The sequence below is a fragment of the Onychostoma macrolepis genome, chromosome 07 (genome assembly GCF_012432095.1).
Source record: "Onychostoma macrolepis isolate SWU-2019 chromosome 07, ASM1243209v1, whole genome shotgun sequence".
Taxonomy (NCBI): domain Eukaryota; kingdom Metazoa; phylum Chordata; class Actinopteri; order Cypriniformes; family Cyprinidae; genus Onychostoma; species Onychostoma macrolepis.
In genome coordinates this window covers 28086246-28104688 of record NC_081161.1, presented here as the reverse complement: position 1 = coordinate 28104688, position 18443 = coordinate 28086246, and the positions used below count along the sequence as shown (strand labels likewise).

Below are 18443 nucleotides of genomic sequence, written 5' to 3'. Positions count from 1 at the left end.
CTCCAAACAGGAGGCCGAGCCAAAGCCAGGTAACCAAGAAAAAACGAGACAGCGAGAAAAGGCTTCAGGGCTTGTTATGGGGTTAGCGTGAGACGAACCAGGACTTTTTTTCTGCCTTCTTTACCAGTCAAACCAGTAACTCTGGATAGAGAGTACACAAGTACTGCAACAGGTAGAGTCTCGTGCCGCACTCTCTCTCGTGTCCTTCTCCTGAAGTAATCTTCTGTCCTTCCTTGTGTACTTCAATTGATTTTCCATTTCTTTTGTTTGCTTCTCTTGGAGAAAGGTGAACCCTCGTGTTACTGTTTTATTTGATCTTTGCTCTTAATTGTAGTTTTTACCCTTGTGGTCCCTGATGGCTTCGCACAGTGATACTCTGGTGGTGTTCTTTGGGGCAACAGCTGGTGCAAATGGGGGTAAACTGGGGTCGGATGAAAGGGAATTAATTCTCTTGGTGTGGCAAATTGTGGATCTACATGAGAATAAGGTACGGACCTTTTGACCCTGTTGTAAGGTCTCTAACTTTAAACTACCCACCTAGTAATGTGCTAGTGTTAGAAACCACCTTGACAGCTGACATTCACCAACAAGGTGCGCTTTTAGAGAGCTAAACGCGCTACACTGTGATTTACATTACCAGCAAAAGCTGTTTTATTTGGTCCTCTATTTGACAGCTTGATTCGAGCTTTATAATGTGGTCTTTTCGAGCCACGAGAGACGAAAGCGTGTCTTGTTTGGTGAGTGTCATCGCCTGTCGGTCAGTAACCCTGCCGTGTCTGCTTTGCATTCACACAAACACTGCCCGAGATATGATCATCATCATCATCATCATCGCCATAGTGACTCGGTGTCAAACCCAGTGAGCTGCCACCTAGACAGCATAGGCGCGTGGAGAACACTGAACGTTGCGTCTGTGTTCTCGACGGCCAGGTGTGTTCAAGGGGGCGCCGATGAGAAACCCCGCTACATTTGCATTGCGAGGCCGGTTGAAAGAGATGATGTTGTTAACAGGTGGGCGAGCTTCAGCGGACTCTAGTACAGCCGGACAGTGTGGATCTGTCGGAGCAGTGCAAGGAAGAGACCGGGCTCACTGCGGAGGAGCTGTGCAAGGCCGAGCCACTGGAGAGCGTCCTGCAGCAGGTGAGAGACCATGTGTTTCTTTAGTTTGAAATACGATTATAGATAAATGGATTAAAAGTTACATATAAAGCAGTGACTGGCATCATTTTTAGTATGTGTCAGCATAAGGTAAGTCTTTGATCTTGTCCACGATTTTAGCATTTGGTTGATTTTTAGGTGGCTTGCTGTGATGTGTGTGTGGTTTGGGTGTGGGATGGAAGGCAGGCACAGACGCTCTGCTCTAGGGGAGAGTGCAGGTCTAGTCTTGTTGTGGACTGATGTGTTGAGCAGACATCTGGAAGACGGAATGCTTACCTGCGAACGCACCTACTTGAGAACATGTATGTCAGTGAGTGAGCAAGAGTGATACAGACACAGCGGGATGAACAGAATGGTAGACCGAGGGATTAAAATGAAATGGAGTGAGCCAGAGAGATGTTCCTGTTTTTCTTTTCTGCTGCTATCCTGGCTCATTTATCAAGCAAGATATGTATAGTTTTGGGTGGCTCCTTAGTTTTGCAGGTTTGTTTTGCCAAAAGGCGGTTGTCGCCAAACGTGTTTCTCAAGCATGACGCAGAGAAAATTTGTTTGTACTCGGTAAACCTGTTCCCACCCCCCACTGTTTCATAATGGACACCCTCTCATTACTGTCCCACAGAAAGGTATTTAGAGCTCAGAGTTTAAGCTCAGTTGTGGGACTAGATGTTTGTTGGAATTTATGTATTACATTTATTAAAGTACATATGGAAATCCTTAAACAATGATTGGTCTCATTTAACACATTTATTTTCTCACTTTTTTTTTATTGCATACCTTTTGTAGCATTCAGGTGGTGGCATGTTATCTTGATTCAGCTGTAGCCTATCCCCAGGGGGCTCTGTAAATATTAACTAGTGAAATCAATTTCTCCCTGCCTAGCTTTCAGAGAGATAGTGCTTGTCTTTCTATCTATCAAACCATTGGTTCAGTTCAGTTTCCTTGTTGTTTTCAAAGAAATACACCCACTTCCATCAGGTGTTGTAAGAAACTACGAGTGGGTGATATGACCAAAATTATTTCATGATATGAGTAACTTTATTTCACAAATACTAACATATAATCACAATATAGTTCTTTTTATTTAATATTTGTTATTAAGAATAAAAACAAAAAGAAAATTACAAACAATAGTATACAATATAAGAAAGATACAAATAGCATTAACTTTTACAGTAGATCTATTTAACGGTAGCATTCAAGTAAAAACAACTGAATCATCAGATGTAAAATAAAACTGCACATTCTTCACTATATGAATTAAATATGCACTGACTCTTATTAAAGCTTATTTTTGCTCTGATGTCTCAACTTGAAGCAGTTCTGCATGACTATATTTTCATACCATGATGTAGCAGAAGCTATCTCTAAACACTGTATATTGTCACCACAATATTTAACATTATACCACCCAGCCTTATAAGGAACAGTGAGGGGTTTGAGGAAGGGTTGACAGAGAGTCTCACACAGGACTTTGACCTGAAGTGAAAAATGCATTCAAGATCAATTTCCTATACATATGGAATTGTGACGCATCTATTTTCCCACTGTTGTGACTCACTGTTTTTTATAAAATCCTCACCAGTGTGTCTGGGTTAGGAAACGGGTATTTAGGAGGGTTTAGAGTAGCTTACCCTATCTTACTCACAGACTTGAGTCAAAACTGATCTGTTCTATTTGTATTGAGATGCGGCATCCAAAGTGAAACGCAGGAAAAAACATATATTGCTGCTGGCACTCACCTGGTGACTCGCTTTGGCTTTGCACCTGCTTTTAGATGCTTCTTAGACTTTGTGGGAATGGTGTGGTGCTAACACACCTGTGTGTGTGTGTGAGGGAGAAAAGACTTTAAATGGAATAAAATTGTTACTGTGAGATCATGAGTGTGTTTGTGGGAGAAAGTGATCTTGGGTGTGTTTGAGAGACACAGGGTGTGTTAGAGAAAGTGTGTGTTATTCTGTGAGCTCGCTGAGAAAGCACAGCAGGCTGGCAGGAGCATGTCAGTACCTGTGTGTGATGAGCAGAGAGCTTTATTTCTCTACAGACTGTCAATGTGCAGGGAGGGTTCTGGGAAATGCCTCTATGAAAGGATGAGTGACGCATTGATCCATTATTTCATTCAGCCTCAGAAAGACTTCCCATAAGTGAAGTGGTCGTTTATAGCAATGAATTAGATGGATTTTGTGTCTCACGTTTTTACAGCATTGCATAAATTGATTACAGAATGGGTTAATCAAAACCGATTGTATGTGGCTGTTGCTTAAACATCCTGGTAGTTCAGCCGGCACATCCTGTTACCTTATCTAACGACACTCCCACTTTACTTCACCCTGAACAGACAGGTTGAGTTCTACTCAAAAGTAAGCATCACTATGTCCTACTAATTTTGGAGGGCAGACAGGGCATTATTGTCTTGTGTTTTAGCATTTGGTACGTTTTTCACAAAGCCTTATGTCATTATCGTTCAAAAGTTTGGAGTCTGTAAACTTTGAAGAAAAAAGAAAAAAAATCACACTTGCACAAATATTTTAAACTGCACAACTGTTTTAAATGTTGATGATAATAAATGTTTCTTGGGCACTAAATCTATTAGAATATTCTGAAGGATTATGTGACACTGCTAGAGTAATGACTGCTTAAAAATGCAGCTCTGCCATCAGTAAAATATATTAAAACTGAAAGTAGTAATTTTATCATATTTAAAAAAACATATAAAAGCTTAGGGTTGATACGATTTTTTTTTTTTAAATGTAAAATATATGTAAAGAATATTTTCTGCTGGTAGTTGTTTGGTGTACAAAAGCAATTTTAGATTCACAGGTTTTAAAATGAGTGGTAAAAGCTTGGCACCCGGGATCTTAAGTGACCACCATAAGTGCACTTCACTAATAGCCTTAAGGAACAATCTTTCGTAGAGGAATTCTGCTGCTCACTTGCATGTAGAACGACCCTACAGATAGCATCACTTTTCTTCAAGAGAGTGAAAATTGGAATTCGGCCTCTTTGCGCGCACACACGTCTGGTTTGCTATCCTTGTGGGGACTCTCCATAGGCGTAATGCTTTTTCTACTGTACAGACCGTATATTCTATTGCCCTACACCAACCCTACACCTTACAGGAAACCTTCTGCATTTTTTAGATTTTCAAAAAACTTCATTCTCTGTGATTTATTAGCTTGTTTACCCGTGGGGACCTCAATTTGAGTCCCCATGAGTCAGTGTGTATTCAGGTTTAAGTCCCCACCTGAATAAAAAAACAGGTACACAGACGCACACAGAGCAAACATGGCTCAACAGGACACATTGATTGCTTGTCATGCCAAAGATCAAATTTCTCTCTCACTGACAGCTTGGCAGAGGAGAATGCGAAACTGAAACTCAAATCAAGTTTAACTACCATGTGTATCTTATGCTAACTTTGCAAATGCTTTTTCTCAATGCTGGACTGGCTATTTGACTCATTCTGTCTTTTTACTTAAAGTAAAAATGAAATGTTACTCTTCATATCTAGCTTTTTCTTGGAGTTTGATCTCCCCTCTCTAATCGTGTGTAGGTAGAGGGTGTGTCAATGTGTTTTAGCAGAATGTTTGTGTTGCAGAAATTAAGTTTGTACTTAATTATTGCAGTTGCTAATTTGTGCAAGGAGGGGTTGTGTAGTAAAAACAGCCATGGACGCACAAGTGCACTCACGCACCAGCTCCAAGCGTTAAGTGAATGCATTATTTTGTGTGTGTGTGTGTGTTATGAGTTTTTTATGTGTTATGAGTGTGACTGTGTACTATTTAAGCCTTCCTTGAGATTACTTAAAATGAGATGTAAAGCTCTTGATGTATACTTTTAGAATCGTAAGGTTTTTACGAAAGTCTTGTTAAGCCCTTAATGACTAACAGAAGCCTCATATTTGCATGAGGTATGAAGATGGACAGGTTGTATGGAAAAACAGCACGTCACTGTCCAAGAGCATGATGGGAACGTCTGAATGAGTTGCAGTTCTGCCTTTAGTTGTTCTCCGTAGTTTGACAGCTTTTTACTGTTTTATTTCTTAAATCCTCCCAGATTCCCAGTTTGTAGATTAGTCAGGTTATGTATATTGCACTTAATCTTTTAAACTTTTGTCAACCACTTTGTCTTGGTTCCTTTTTACTTTTAATTGCTCTGGGTAAAGGCAACATTTGCTTGTGTTATCAGCGCTGGCCCAAATGATATGAAAATTAGGCCATAAAGGGGCTATCTTTTCTATTCATACTCTAGCTAGAGTCTGACAAACAGTAACTGTTCATTCCTGCTCTGTTGTAATTCACTGTAGATTGACTTAAATCAAACATGACATTTATACGATTTATCACATTCAGTCAGAAGTTAAACAATTTTTCTGCGCAACTCTTAATCTGAGCTTGTATTAGTTTGATCGAGGAAAAAAAAAAAAAACTGTTGGTGTGGGTGGTATAACCTAAATCTTACATCATGAGAGTAATTTTAATATCAGAGAAATTGTATATCATGTTTATTCTTGCTGAAAATGTAGAATGAATATATATATATATCTATATATATCTTTTATAGCAATGGTTTTTTTTTTTAGTGCAGTCTAATGAATAAAATATTTTTTTATTTTAAAATACTTTTTAATTTTTTTTATTTGTCAATGTATGTTTATTTAGAATATACATGATTTTGTTTTCTCCATTTCTTATTGAAACAAACCAAAATGTTTATTCATAACAAATTATTACATCTAGGAAAAATGGTTTTACATTAGTTAACACCAGAGTTAAAAATGGAAAACAAAACTAATATAAAACTGTTCGATCTAAATCACACTCAGAGCCGTAAAATAGATATATACACATCTGTGAGTGCACATTTTTGAATTGTGTATATTAATACTGCAAGTTGTGAGTACAAACAACTAAACATTGCTTCATTCAGTGTCTACACTTTTAAAAATGATTTTTCAAAAATGTAAATAAAATAAATGATTAGAGTAGGCTACATTTAACAAGAAAATAGTTTCAATGTTTCTAATTCAAAAATCCATGTTTAAGTTAATTGCTGTTTCTTTGCAATTGTTTGAAATTTGCTAGCAATTTGTGAGTGAAAAATTGTTTCTACACTTATTTTTTTTTCAATATGAGAACAGCCCTTAATAACATTTATTTTTTTCATCTTTGCATTAATCATTCTCTCATGTGAATATAATAAAGCACTCAAATCAGTTATCGCGTCATAGTCAGTGGTTAGCCTGTACTGCTGTTGACTGATGCAGAGATGGATAAGTTTACTAAACATCTGTAATGGTTCATTAAAGACTTCTTGTTTTTGCTAAACACAGATGACTGTGGGAGCCCTTATAGCTGGGAGTGAGCAGGTGGTGTGTTTTTAGAGCAGGACAAACACTCTTCATTTGTTTTGTCATCTATCTCTCTGGTCACGTGAAATACTTTTATCTGAAATGACTGCCACGGCCATGGCTCACTTCCTGTATTTTCACCAAACCAGTCTGACCAGCTGCTTAATCTACAAAACAAGCATACGCATGCGCATGTTCACATATTACAACATAATTTGGGTGTCCTCTGTGCTGCCCTTGACATTGTAATTTTTTTTTTTTTTTGGATAAAATACATTTGTTTTTTCAATCTGTGTGATGTTTAACAAGGAAATATTAATAAATAATAAACTAGTAATACAACTTTCACAGTGTCACCTGTAATTATCTGAGTTTCTGTGGTTGGTGTGATGTCTCTTGTTTTAGCTTTTGTAGCAAAAATTTAAGCCATTCCTGCAAAACTGTAATTTAGAACCGTTTGGTGTTGGTAAGACGTTTTAAACCAGTTTATGCTCACCAAGGCTGCGCAAAATACTGAAAATTGTAATTTATTCCTGTGAGCGCAAAGCTGCATTTTCAAAAGTCATTACTCCAGTCTTCAGTGTGACAAGATTTCTTTCAGAAATAACACTATGCAGACTTGTGTGATTGAAAGTCGAGTCGAAGTCGACTAGTCGCTGATGACGTCATTAATGAACAAATAAGTCTGGAGCTGAGACTCAAACACCTTATGCACAGCTATGGTATATGACACAGTGCTGCCCACATGGCTATTGCTCCTATAACAGCTCATTTTTATCAGTTCTTTTGTCTTTCTGTGGTTATATTTCTCTCAGATTTCTGCTCGTTCTAAACCGGATACAGATAAAGTAGCACAGTAAAGATTACATTCATATGAATGCATTAGTGAGAGCGATTGCGTGTGTGAATTAATTCTATCTGGCAGCGTCTCTACTAGTAGTGAAGCTGTGGGATTTAGTTAAGAAATATATGCTTGAACTTTTCAGTTTGTAAGCTATTTTATTGAGAAATAACAACAGTGTTGACAATACATTTCCGCGCTGAACGATTCTGTGCACGCGCGAGATGGACGCGTTACTGTCTGTAACCTATGTGTGTGCGTTACAGAGCAGCAGCGCATTATATTAGAATGGCGATTAACTAACCTGTACTAGATGTTTAAAACGTGCATTCTCCCGTTCAATTTCGAGCATCCAGTAATATAATCGCACGTCTTGTGGAGCGCTTTCAGAGTATGCATTTATTTGTCATTTTAACTGTTTGGAAACGGAGCGTAAATGTGGAAGTCCTTCAGAGATTTCTTATACTGTTGCGCCCTCTATAGTACCAGCGACTAGTCCACGTCAAGCTTAAAGCGTCATGGCAGAGTATTAAAGTCGATTAGTCGGTGCATTTTTTTTAAATGTATAAATATAATATAATATAATTTAGAAACCATGATACCTCAGGGCCAATTCCCGGAGGGCCACAGTTTAGTTCCAACACACAACCCATGTAGTTTTGAAATATGTCTGAAGGACTTCATTAGCTCCATCAGGTGTGTTTAATTAGGGTGAAGCTAAACTAAACACCCCTGGGCTAGATACAAAGGGAAATGAATCTAATGCTTACACCTGCATCTAATGCTGGGTGTTTTTGATTAGAAATAAATTTTCTCCATTCCTTCTCTTTTTCACTGTTTTCATTTGTCTCTAGTTTCATCAGTCGGTGTCAGCTGAACTGAAGTCTCTGGGCAGAAGCTCCTACACGCTGTGTGTGGACGGACCACTGCTTATCCGACAGGTGCTGCACCCCGAAGCCTCGAAAAAGGTAACGCACTCCTTCCAAAGTCTAAGTACATTGTCATCCTTGAGTATTTCGATTGAATCCACCTTTAACTAAGGCTAGAAAGGAAAAACCTAGGGGTGTGTGTGTATTCTTCTGACATTTCTAAATTAGCTGTCAGTTTGTGGTATAATCTGTTTAGCAGCAACATGTTATAATCTTCACAGGAATGCTGTGCTCCTCCATAGGACGTTAAATTGCCCTCAATCCGTTTTCTACCTTTCCCCCTTATTTTGGTGTTTGCTCACCTCTGCCCTTCCCTCGGGCTCCTCCTAGACATATTTTCTAGTGTGCATCTCCCTCATTTGTCTCTGTGTGTTTTGTTGTAGAATCTAGTCCTGCCAGAGTGCTTCTACACATTTGTGGACTTGAAGAAAGAGTTTCACAAATGCTGCCCAAACGCAGGCCCCGTCAAAGATCTCACTCTGACCTCCATGCTGGACTGTATCCTGTATATGCTTTTGGTTTTACTGTGCAATATGTGTGTGTGTGTGTGTGTGTGTGTGTGTGTGTGTGTGTCCCCTTGTTTATAATCACTTTTTTATTTGCATTTACTGGTTGATGTGTTCAGCATTTTCAGCTGTTTTGGTAGGAATATGTGCATTCTCGTGTGTGTATGTCCTGTATGAGGCCTTGACATTGTTGTCAGACGTGTGCATTCCAGCGGCAGTGGAGCAGGAGGCCGGACTGAGGGAGGTGAAGAACATGGTTCTGCTAATTCTACATCTCCTGGTTGAGCCTTACAGTGAGTCACTTATAGTGGATTGTTCTGTGTCGTTTATATACCTATTAAAAACCTTACAGATTTCGCTTTTGATATGCACAACTGATCATGTGATCTCATAACAACTAAACTTTTTTTTTTTTTTTTTTTTTTTTCCTTTGTAGATCACACATTCTCCACTTTTGAGACTGTAAACTACAAGTTTGAATCTGGAGCATGGTATGTACTCAGTCATATGTTGTAGTCTGATTTTTGTTTGTTGCAAACATCTGTGGGGTTTCCCATTATAAGACTGTGGTCTTTACCATGAACAAAGCCCAGAATAATGCTGCTAAGCATGAGTGACTGTTACCTGTGTGTCTGCATGCCTTCCAGCAGTAAGACAGAAGCTGTGGACAGCGAGACAGTCATCAGAGCTCGTGGGTTGCCATGGCAGTCGTCTGATCAGGACATCGCTCGCTTCTTCAAGGGCCTCAACATTGCCAAGTGAGATTACAGCTCAGCGTAACACTGAAAGGCACACTCACAATGACATGGTGCATGCACTCAGAAAAGACCCTTAAGTACACATTAACAGTGTAATGCAAAACTCAGTAAGACCTTGAAGGCAAATCCAGCCAAATGTCAAATTGGGACTTTCATTAGCGGAAAAGTAGTTTTATGTGGAGTGGCCAAGCTGATTTATCATACCGAGTACATTTTAAAGGTTTCATACTAAATGTGTTGTATCTCTGCCTTTGTTTGATTTGTGTGTGTGTGTGTCTTTATATCAGAGGTGGCGTTGCACTGTGTTTAAATGCTCAGGGCCGGAGGAACGGAGAAGCTCTGGTTCGCTTCATAAACTCTGAGCACAGAGACATGGCACTGGATCGACATAAACACCACATGGGCAACAGATACATTGAAGTGAGTTCACCTCCTCAAGGCATCCAAACCATACTTTATTTTACTCTGTTCATCTTAAAAATGCATTATGCAAGAATACCTTTAATCTGAGACTGTTCTGATTCTTATATTTTGGAAATATTAAATGTACTGTATACTAGGCTTGTGAGAAACAAACTAAATCCATCATCAGACAATTTAAAATTAAAAATTCGACCATCTTGACCCATCCCTAATTTGCACAATGTGAATAATACACTTTCGATCGATGGCATGCCAATGTCACTCTTATGACAATCTGTATTTATTTTGTTTCAGGTGTATAAAGCGACTGGGGAGGAATTTATTAAGATTGCAGGAGGTGAGACATTTACATGAAGTCTTCATTACAAATGGAAAGTGTCTGCTCATATTATAGAGTAAATCTCCATCTGCTATTGCCAGGTGTGTGTGTGTGTCCGTCCCTCATTTTTCCCCCTCTCTGGGAATGAAAGACTCTTTGTGAGTATCTTCCCCTTGCTGACTCATGCAGGGCAGGTAGAGGGGGAAACTCTATTCCCCTTCCCTCCTGCCCCCAGCTCTGGCCAGGCCACAGAGAAAGAGAGCCGTTCCCTCAGGGAGGAAGATGGGTCAGCAGCCTCTGAAAAGCCTCACACACAGCAGGTGTAAAAGAACAGCGGCCTGCCGAGATATCATTTCAGTGCGTGTGGATGTGTCTGCTGAACTGTTTCACAGCAGAGTCTTTCTGACATTGTTACCACTCACCATTTTTAAACGTAAAATTCCTCCTCTTTTGACAGGGACGTCCAATGAGGTAGCTCAGTTTCTTTCTAAGGAAAACCAAGTGATAATCCGAATGCGTGGGCTTCCGTTCACTGCTACTCCTCAGGATGTTCTGGGCTTCCTGGGCCCGGACAGCCCAGTGACTGATGGGACGGAGGGGCTTCTGTTTGTGAAGTACCCAGACGGACGTCCCACAGGCGACGCGTTTGTTCTCTTTGCCTGTGAGGAATATGCCCAGAATGCCCTGAAGAAGCACAAACAGATCCTGGGCAAGAGATACATTGAGCTGTTCCGCAGTACTGCAGCTGAGGTCCAACAGGTACAGATGATTTATATTTAACCCTCAGAGACCCATGCACTGCTATTTATGATGTGTTTTTTTTTTTTTTTCACCCTTTTGCTTTTCTTTAGTAAGCTGTTAGTTCTAAAAGCCACTTTGTTTTGCATCTGGGAATAATATGGCAAAATTGCAAAACAGCCAGTTAGGATGCAGTCATGAAATGTTATATTACTAGTTAACTTAAAAACTGTAATAAATATTCATATCAAACCATATTTTAACTATAATGTATTAATTTGATTAGCACTTGATGTATTGTATTGTTTTATATGTATTATGTCAACGAGACAATGACAAAAGCTCAGAAAATGGTTGAGAAAAATATTTTTTGTACCATTCCTTGATATCCAGGGTCCATTGTGTGAGCCGCATAAGAATTTGGTAACACTTTAGATTAGGGAACACATTCACTAACTCATTTTTTCTCAAACTCCTAATTTGCTGCTTAATAGTTAGTAAGGTAGTTGTTATGTTTAGGTATGGGGTGGATTAAGGGATCTAAAATATGGTCATGCAGAATAAGGCATTAATATGTGCCTAATAAGTACTAATAAACAACCAATGTGCTAGTAAAATGCATGCTAATAAGCAACTAGTTAATAGTGAGAATTGGTCTTGAAAATGAAGTATTACTGAGATTTTTTTTTTTAACCCTGATGCCCAGTATTGCATTTTGTTTCTTAGAAAAATGGCATGTAATCTCTTCCCATTATTAGACACTAGAACAAAAAAAAAAGAAAAAAAAAAAATTAGATGTCAAATACTTGCTTGGTAAATAGATATGAGCAACGAAACCCGTATGAGACATATTAGTATGTATTAAATAAGTAAGTTTTATTTACGATATAAACATTATAAATGTTGCAGTTCTGCTATTTGGGGTCTCTGTGGGTTAATCAGAGCAAAAAAAGCTTGGTGTACTTTTGTATGACCAGCATCTTGTCTTTTTAAAAAATTTTATTGCCATCTTCTTGATCTTTTGTATCTTCAAACTAGGTTTTGAATCGCTACATGTCCACTCCCTTGATCTCCACACTTCCTCCTCCTCCGGCTCCGATGGTATCTGTACCTGTGTTAGCCACGCCACCCTTCATCACCACCGGCAGCATGCGAGACTGCATCAGGCTGAGAGGTCTGCCATACACCGCCGCCATCGAGGACATCCTGGAGTTTATGGGAGAACACACCATTGATATCAAACCACATGGGGTGCACATGGTCCTTAATCAACAGGTAAGAGAGGAACTTCATGAAACCAGAAACATCAGGATCTTTCTAGAATAACCTTTTGGCCCACCTTTTTTTTGTCTTTTTGGTTGATCTTAATAGGGTCGACCCTCTGGTGATGCCTTCATTCAGATGAAGTCAGCTGACCGTGCATTTATGGTGGCTCAGAAGTGCCACAAGAAGATGATGAAGGACCGTTACGTGGAGGTGTTCCAGTGCTCCACTGAGGAGATGAGCTTTGTGCTGATGGGGGGGACACTTAACCGCAGCGGCCTCTCGCCGCCTCCTTGCAAACTGCCCTGTAAGAGACTGTCTGATACTTTATGGAGCTTTTTTAAATGCCAAATGCTTGTTGGAAACCACATAAGATGAACTGCGCTGGTAGTTCGGGTTAGTATTTAGCGTGAGCCAGCAGCTGTAATATGCACACAGATCAGCATCTCTCGAACAGGAACAGTGTTGCCGTCTGCACTCTTCTGCTCCTATCAGCTGGTCCTTTTGAGATAAGATTTCAGCTTATCTACAGGAAAGCCGTGTGATCACCTCTGTCACAGATCTTAAGGTGCAACATTTTGGCATTTTAGAAAGAGCAAGCCTGTAGCGGCACTAAAGGAAGGCCTGTTTACTCTGTGATTTGATCTGGTTGTTTGACCTTGGCTTGAGAATGGGCCGTATGTGCTCACACTACATCAGAGAAGACAGTAGTTGTCCCTGTGCCAGTTAAGCTAAGTATACATGACATTCACCCACTCCTGCAAGGTCAGCTGTGTGTGTGTGTGTGTGTGTGTGTGTGTGTGTGTGTGTGAGAGAGAGAGAGGAGATTTAGCATGCCCACATGGTGAAATTTTTTTTCAATAAAGCACTTTGTCATGTCTTTCTCAGGTCTCTCTCCACCAACATATGCTGCATTTCCTGCGACTCCAGCTATGCTTCCCACTGAGGCAGCGTTGTATCAGCCCCCCCTGCTGGCCACTCCAAGAACTCCACAGGCCCCAACACATAACCCTGCACATGCTTTAGCCTACTACTCTCCACAGCTTTATATGAACATGAACATGAGCTACACCACCTACTACCCCAGGTACAATGAGAAGACAAATATGTGGAGAGAATTTACCTTGGTCTAAATTTACCTAATTTTTACATTCCACCTGGCTGAAAGGTTTTGTTATCTGTGGCACATAGTGGAGGTAAAATTTGCTGTGCAGTTTATTTATTAAACGTTAGCATATTTATCATTACCATTTAAAATATGATAAACACCAATGTTCAGTATACAAGTGTATTAGCAGTATTTTCCACAAAAATGTTTATAATTTGATGATAAATGTTTCTTGAGCACCAAATCAGAATATTAGAATGATTTCATGTGACACTGAAGACTGGTGTAATGGCTGCTGAAAATTCAGCTTTGCCATCACCTGAATAAAATGCTTTTTAAAATGTATTAAAATAGCAAATATTTATTTTAAATTGTAATAATATATTTTACAATATTAGTGTTTTTACTGTGTTTTTTTTTCTTTTTTTTTATCAATTCAATGCTCCGGCCACCAATTCAGTCCTTGGTGACCATGATAGTTCTTTGAAAAACATTTTTAGATTTACAAATCCCAAACTTTTGAATGGTTGTTTACTTTGTAAATCTAATTGAAACATGTGGTCAATCAGCTTGCTTCAAATGTAGCTCCTCCATTCAGCATGTATAATGTATGTTATAATATAATTTGTTAATACATCTCTTTTCTGTTATGGAATTTAATTATTTATTTTATTTTATCCCCCTCTCAAACTCATCTTCTCTCTCTCTGTTGACTAGTCCACCAGTCTCTCCCTCCACGTTGAGTTATTTTGCGGCCCCGCCGGGTTCAGTAGCAGCAGCTTTGGCCGCCCAGCCAGCCCCTGCCATCCTCCCCCCTCAGCCCGGGGCACTGGTGCGAATGCAGGGTCTGCCGTACAACGCCGGGGTCAAAGACGTCCTCAGCTTCTTTCAGGGATATCAGGTGACTCCTCATTTCACCACTCACTCACTCACTCACTCATTCAGGTTCTCAAGTTCGAAAACAGTGCACCTCTCACCTGAGACTTTATCAGGACCTTGGTTTTATTCGATAAACAGCACACATCTTAAAGTTTCTATGTAGTGTTTTATGCCGAATCACTGTGTACGTTTTGTCCTCTCATTAGCTGACAGCCGTTTAGGTGGAGACATCAGAGGATGGTATGACACCAGCACTCAGAGGAGGAGGAAAGAGGGTTGAGTTAGATGGAAATGAGTGATGCTTTGTTGTGGGCATGGGTCTGTGTATGCTTTCTCTCTCATAGTATATAAATACATAGCCATGGGATGAGATTTATTAGATATTCTAGTTTATTCTCTGTTGTGTGGTGGGCTTGGTAAAACTGTTCAGCATGCAGCGTCCCTGCCCTCTCCTCTTAAGGCGTGTGACACTCTGAGCTGTACATCTAACACTGTTCGTTCACAAAGCGTAGCACAGTGGCACGTGTGTGAAATGCCGAGTTCAGGCTTGACTCCTGGCTGAACCGATGAAATGGATCCGAGCCCAGTCTACCCTCCAAGTGTGCTTTTAACCTCTGATGCAAAATGCACACTACGGGCCTCTGTGTGCGGGAAGTGTTTCTTTTTTGGCAGGTGGTCTGGACCCCCTCTTTCTTTATATTTATATTTATATATATATATATATATATATATGTGTATGTGTATGTGCGTTCATGCTTGAACATCTTATGTGCAACCCTGTACGATGCATACTTTTTATTTCTGTTGTGCAGTGTATTGGGGTGGTGTGTTTTAAATGAATGTTTGGACTGGTGTCACCTCTTAGTTAGACTTCATGAAATTATCGTAATATTTTAGTTTGCTCGATACTCTTTCCTTCATTTACATAACATACAGAAGACTAAAGGGTGTGAATGTGATCAGACTATTTTAATTAAATTATGATTCTTTGATTTTTATGATTCAAGTTTTGAATGTTAGTATGACTGATTTGCTTAAGTTCTAAAAAGATTTAAATAAATGCTGTTTTTTTTTTTTTTAACCTTCTATTCATCAAAAAACTCCTGAAAAAAAAAAAAAAAAAAGTATAATGGCCTCCACAAAAATATTAAGCAGCAAAAACCATTTCAACATTAAAAGGATTACTTACAAAAACATAAAAAAAACTTATGAATTCAGACTTTTGAGTGGTAGTGTATAACACACACACACACACACACACAATTGGTAAAGGATATGCTCACCAAGGCTGCATTTATTTGATACAGTAAAAAAAGTAATTGGGCGATTAGTTTACATTTTAAAATAGAAAACATTTTAAATTCTATTTATTGCTGTGACGGCACAGCTGAATGTTCAGCATCATTACTCCAGTCTTCAGTGTCACAATCCTTCAGAAATCATTCTGATTTGCTGCTCAGAAACATTACTTATCAATGTGAAAAACTGTTGTGCTGCTTAATATTTTTCCAGGATTCTTTAATAAATAGAAAGTTCAAAAGAACACTATAAATGTCACTTTTGGCCAATTAAATGCATCATCTCTGAAAGTATTAATTTCTTCAAGATAAAATTTACATCCACTTTATAAAACTCTTTTTACACCCCTAGTAGAAATGCATACTGCTGTAGCATCACCTGTACATGTATGGACATGGTTTAGAGAAGTGCTGATTGTTGCGAGTGTAACGTGAGGCCTGTGGCACTGACTGTGGCTCATTGTGATGTAGTATGCTCCTGAAGACTACAGCAGCTTGGTCGGTGTGAGTGATCAGGGCCGGAGTCTCATTCAGCCTAAAGAGTGGCTTTGTCTGTAGGGGCAGCCTCTCCAGGTAAGCTCCCATGATGCCCATGTGACCTGAACCCATCGCTTGTGCATGGACTAATACTCTAACTCCTCCCCTCACTTCCACTGCTCTGGGGTGAACTCCAATCAGAAGTGGACTCCCGTAATTCTCTCTTCTGTTTTTGCATCTGTGTAAATCTTCACTCTCTGTTTGTTGCATAATTAGTACCAGTATGCTCTATTGATCCAAGTGCTGCTGTTTTAAGAAGCTTTCAGTTGTAATAATGCTCTCTCTCCAGTCTGACTAATTGGTTTGGGCTTTTGAATGACTTGTTCGGGTAGCATCATTGTTCTTAACTTACTGCAAGTCTTCTGCCTTTTATAAGGGTTTCCTAATTATATACTCTTTCATTTTCAGCAGGGATCTTGACCTTTTCTGACCTTATTCTAATACATGCCAGTGGTGAATGTTATGCTATGTGCCTTTTGATTTGATTTAATTACATTTTTTATTTTATTGTATTTTATTTTACATGCCAGTGGTGACTTTATTTTACTTTACTTTTACTTCATTTTATTTTACATTGCACTGGAATATATAAAAAAAACATTTGCTTGCTTTTTTCTTTATTCCCAATTCCTAAAGTGGTTTAATTTTTTTAATTTAATTTTTAGTTTCCACTGGAATATATAAAAAAACAAAAAACAAAAAAAAGCTTGCTTTTTCTTTTCTTTGTGGTGTAGCTCCAGGCGGACTCCGTGCTCATGCTGTATAACTGGAGTGGTCAGCGTAGTGGGGAGGCGCTGGTGACCTTTCCCTGTGAGAAAGCAGCCAGACGGGCTGTAGCCGAATGTTCCAATCTTCCCCTCTCCGGCCACCCCATCCGCCTGGTCTGCTGCGAGTGACCACACACAGACCACTACACCCCTGAGGGAGGGCCGCACTTCACCTGTCTTACCCCTTTCTCCCTCATTACCTGTCTTTTGACTATCCAGACAGTTGTTCTTGAGACAAAGTAGGACGGGACCTGACACAGAAGCACTGTATATATGTTTATATACACACATTTAACCATCTCCGTAGCACTGCCTCACTGTGTGTGTGTGTGTGTGTGTGTGTGTGTGTGTGTGTATATATATGTGTGTATATGTGCGTGCGTGTGTGTGTGATTGAGAGAAATTGAGATCAGTGGCATGCATGCTAAACTCTTCCTGTGGCTTTTGATGTCAAGATCTCTTCTGTCCTGTTTCAAGACTTAAAGTAAACTTATAATATTGCAAGCTATCAGGTTATGGAACAAGAGATCTTCCTGCTTTTATAAACACAGCTGGGCAGTCCAGTTAGGCTGCAGTCCTTGTCTTACACTAGGGAACCAAAGTGCAATGCAATACTACTTTGCTGTTCTGGATAAAGGAATGTTTGAAATACAGTGAGATTGTAAGAATCCAAATATATGCTTTAAGACTGTTATGCTGCACATAGGATTAAAAAGGGCATAATGGTTTTTTCCAGTGTACCTCTGCACTGCTTGGACTTACAGCCTTCAGACTTATTCCTTATTTAACAGAGATCAGACCAAGTATGTACTCCATAGACTTGCATGAACTGATTTTTAGTTTAATCCATTTGAAAAGTGAAATTTTTTTATTTAAAGTAAAAGATGAGTTGTTTGTGATCTACATTCATTAATGCTCGTTCTTTAGATGAATTGCATCGATAGAGGTGTGTATTCTGTTGCCCCCAGTCTGACCCTGTGAGAATGTGCAGACTGAACTGTGCTGAGGTCTTACCTTGTTTTGGACTTTATAATGTTTTGGAAATGCGGACTACGTCAGTTCTTTTCTACTGCTACCAGGCTGCTTGAATCATGAGCTTCATTTTTTTTTTTGTCCCCATGATTACATTACCTGGAGTGCAATACAAGGCTGAACAAAATGTCACATCTCTCTAGTGAAAGAAGGGGCCTTTTTTCCCTGAAATGTATGGAATGTTTATGTATGTGTGTATAAAATGTGACTCTTAGATGCAACAAATAAATTGATATTGCTCTGACATGTCAAAGTGGACATGAGCTTTTTTGGCCAGGTTTGTGTTATGGAAGTTTAGATATGTTGTCCACAACAATTTCATATGACTTTCCCTGTTTTTCATCATTTACTGTATACATTTTATTCCCCCTTCATTTCTGTTCATTAAAAATGCCTGTTGATTTTAATTTGCGGGGTTTACCGTGTTTTAAAATTAGACTAAACTACATATATCCAGGTTTTCTGAGATGTTAAAAAAGGTAGTTTTGGGGTTACTTTAATGTTATTTGGTTTTAAATATGCATAGAGGCCCCCTATTTG

At 39.3% G+C, this 18443-nt stretch overlaps 1 protein-coding gene across 5 annotated transcripts; it reads left to right on the top strand.

Annotated features, from left to right (window-relative positions):
- Positions 1-18147, top strand: esrp2 (epithelial splicing regulatory protein 2). Of its 5 annotated transcripts, none has more exons than XR_009272144.1 (17): positions 2-172; positions 335-487; positions 1012-1140; positions 8201-8314; positions 8659-8773; positions 8979-9074; positions 9218-9272; positions 9429-9539; positions 9827-9959; positions 10257-10299; positions 10739-11040; positions 12058-12294; positions 12391-12589; positions 13171-13369; positions 14108-14291; positions 14476-14941; positions 16039-16140. XR_009272144.1 is itself a non-coding variant. In XM_058782706.1 (17 exons), the coding sequence occupies exons 2-16, from the start codon at positions 356-358 to the stop codon at positions 16123-16125; spliced, it is 2136 nt and encodes a 711-aa protein (XP_058638689.1). In that variant the 5' UTR covers positions 2-172; positions 335-355; the 3' UTR covers positions 16126-16140; positions 16839-16977. The 5 variants fall into 5 exon arrangements, 4 of the variants coding, with proteins under 4 accessions (XP_058638688.1, XP_058638689.1, XP_058638686.1 ...); XM_058782706.1 differs by lacking the exon at positions 14476-14941 and adding an exon at positions 16839-16977; XM_058782705.1 differs by lacking the exons at positions 14476-14941; positions 16039-16140 and adding an exon at positions 16839-18147 and having other exon boundaries at positions 1-172; positions 9432-9539.
- The last annotated feature ends 296 nt before the right edge of the window (positions 18148-18443 follow it).

Coding starts and splice junctions, on each gene's coding strand:
- esrp2 (XM_058782703.1), top strand. CDS start 356: ATGGCTTCGCACAGTGATACTCTGGTGGTGTTCTTTGGGGCAACAGCT. Junction 12,590..13,170: donor GCCTCCTTGCAAACTGCCCT/GTAAGAGACTGT, acceptor TGTCTTTCTCAG/GTCTCTCTCCACCAACATAT. Junction 13,370..14,107: donor TACACCACCTACTACCCCAG/GTACAATGAGAA, acceptor TCTGTTGACTAG/TCCACCAGTCTCTCCCTCCA.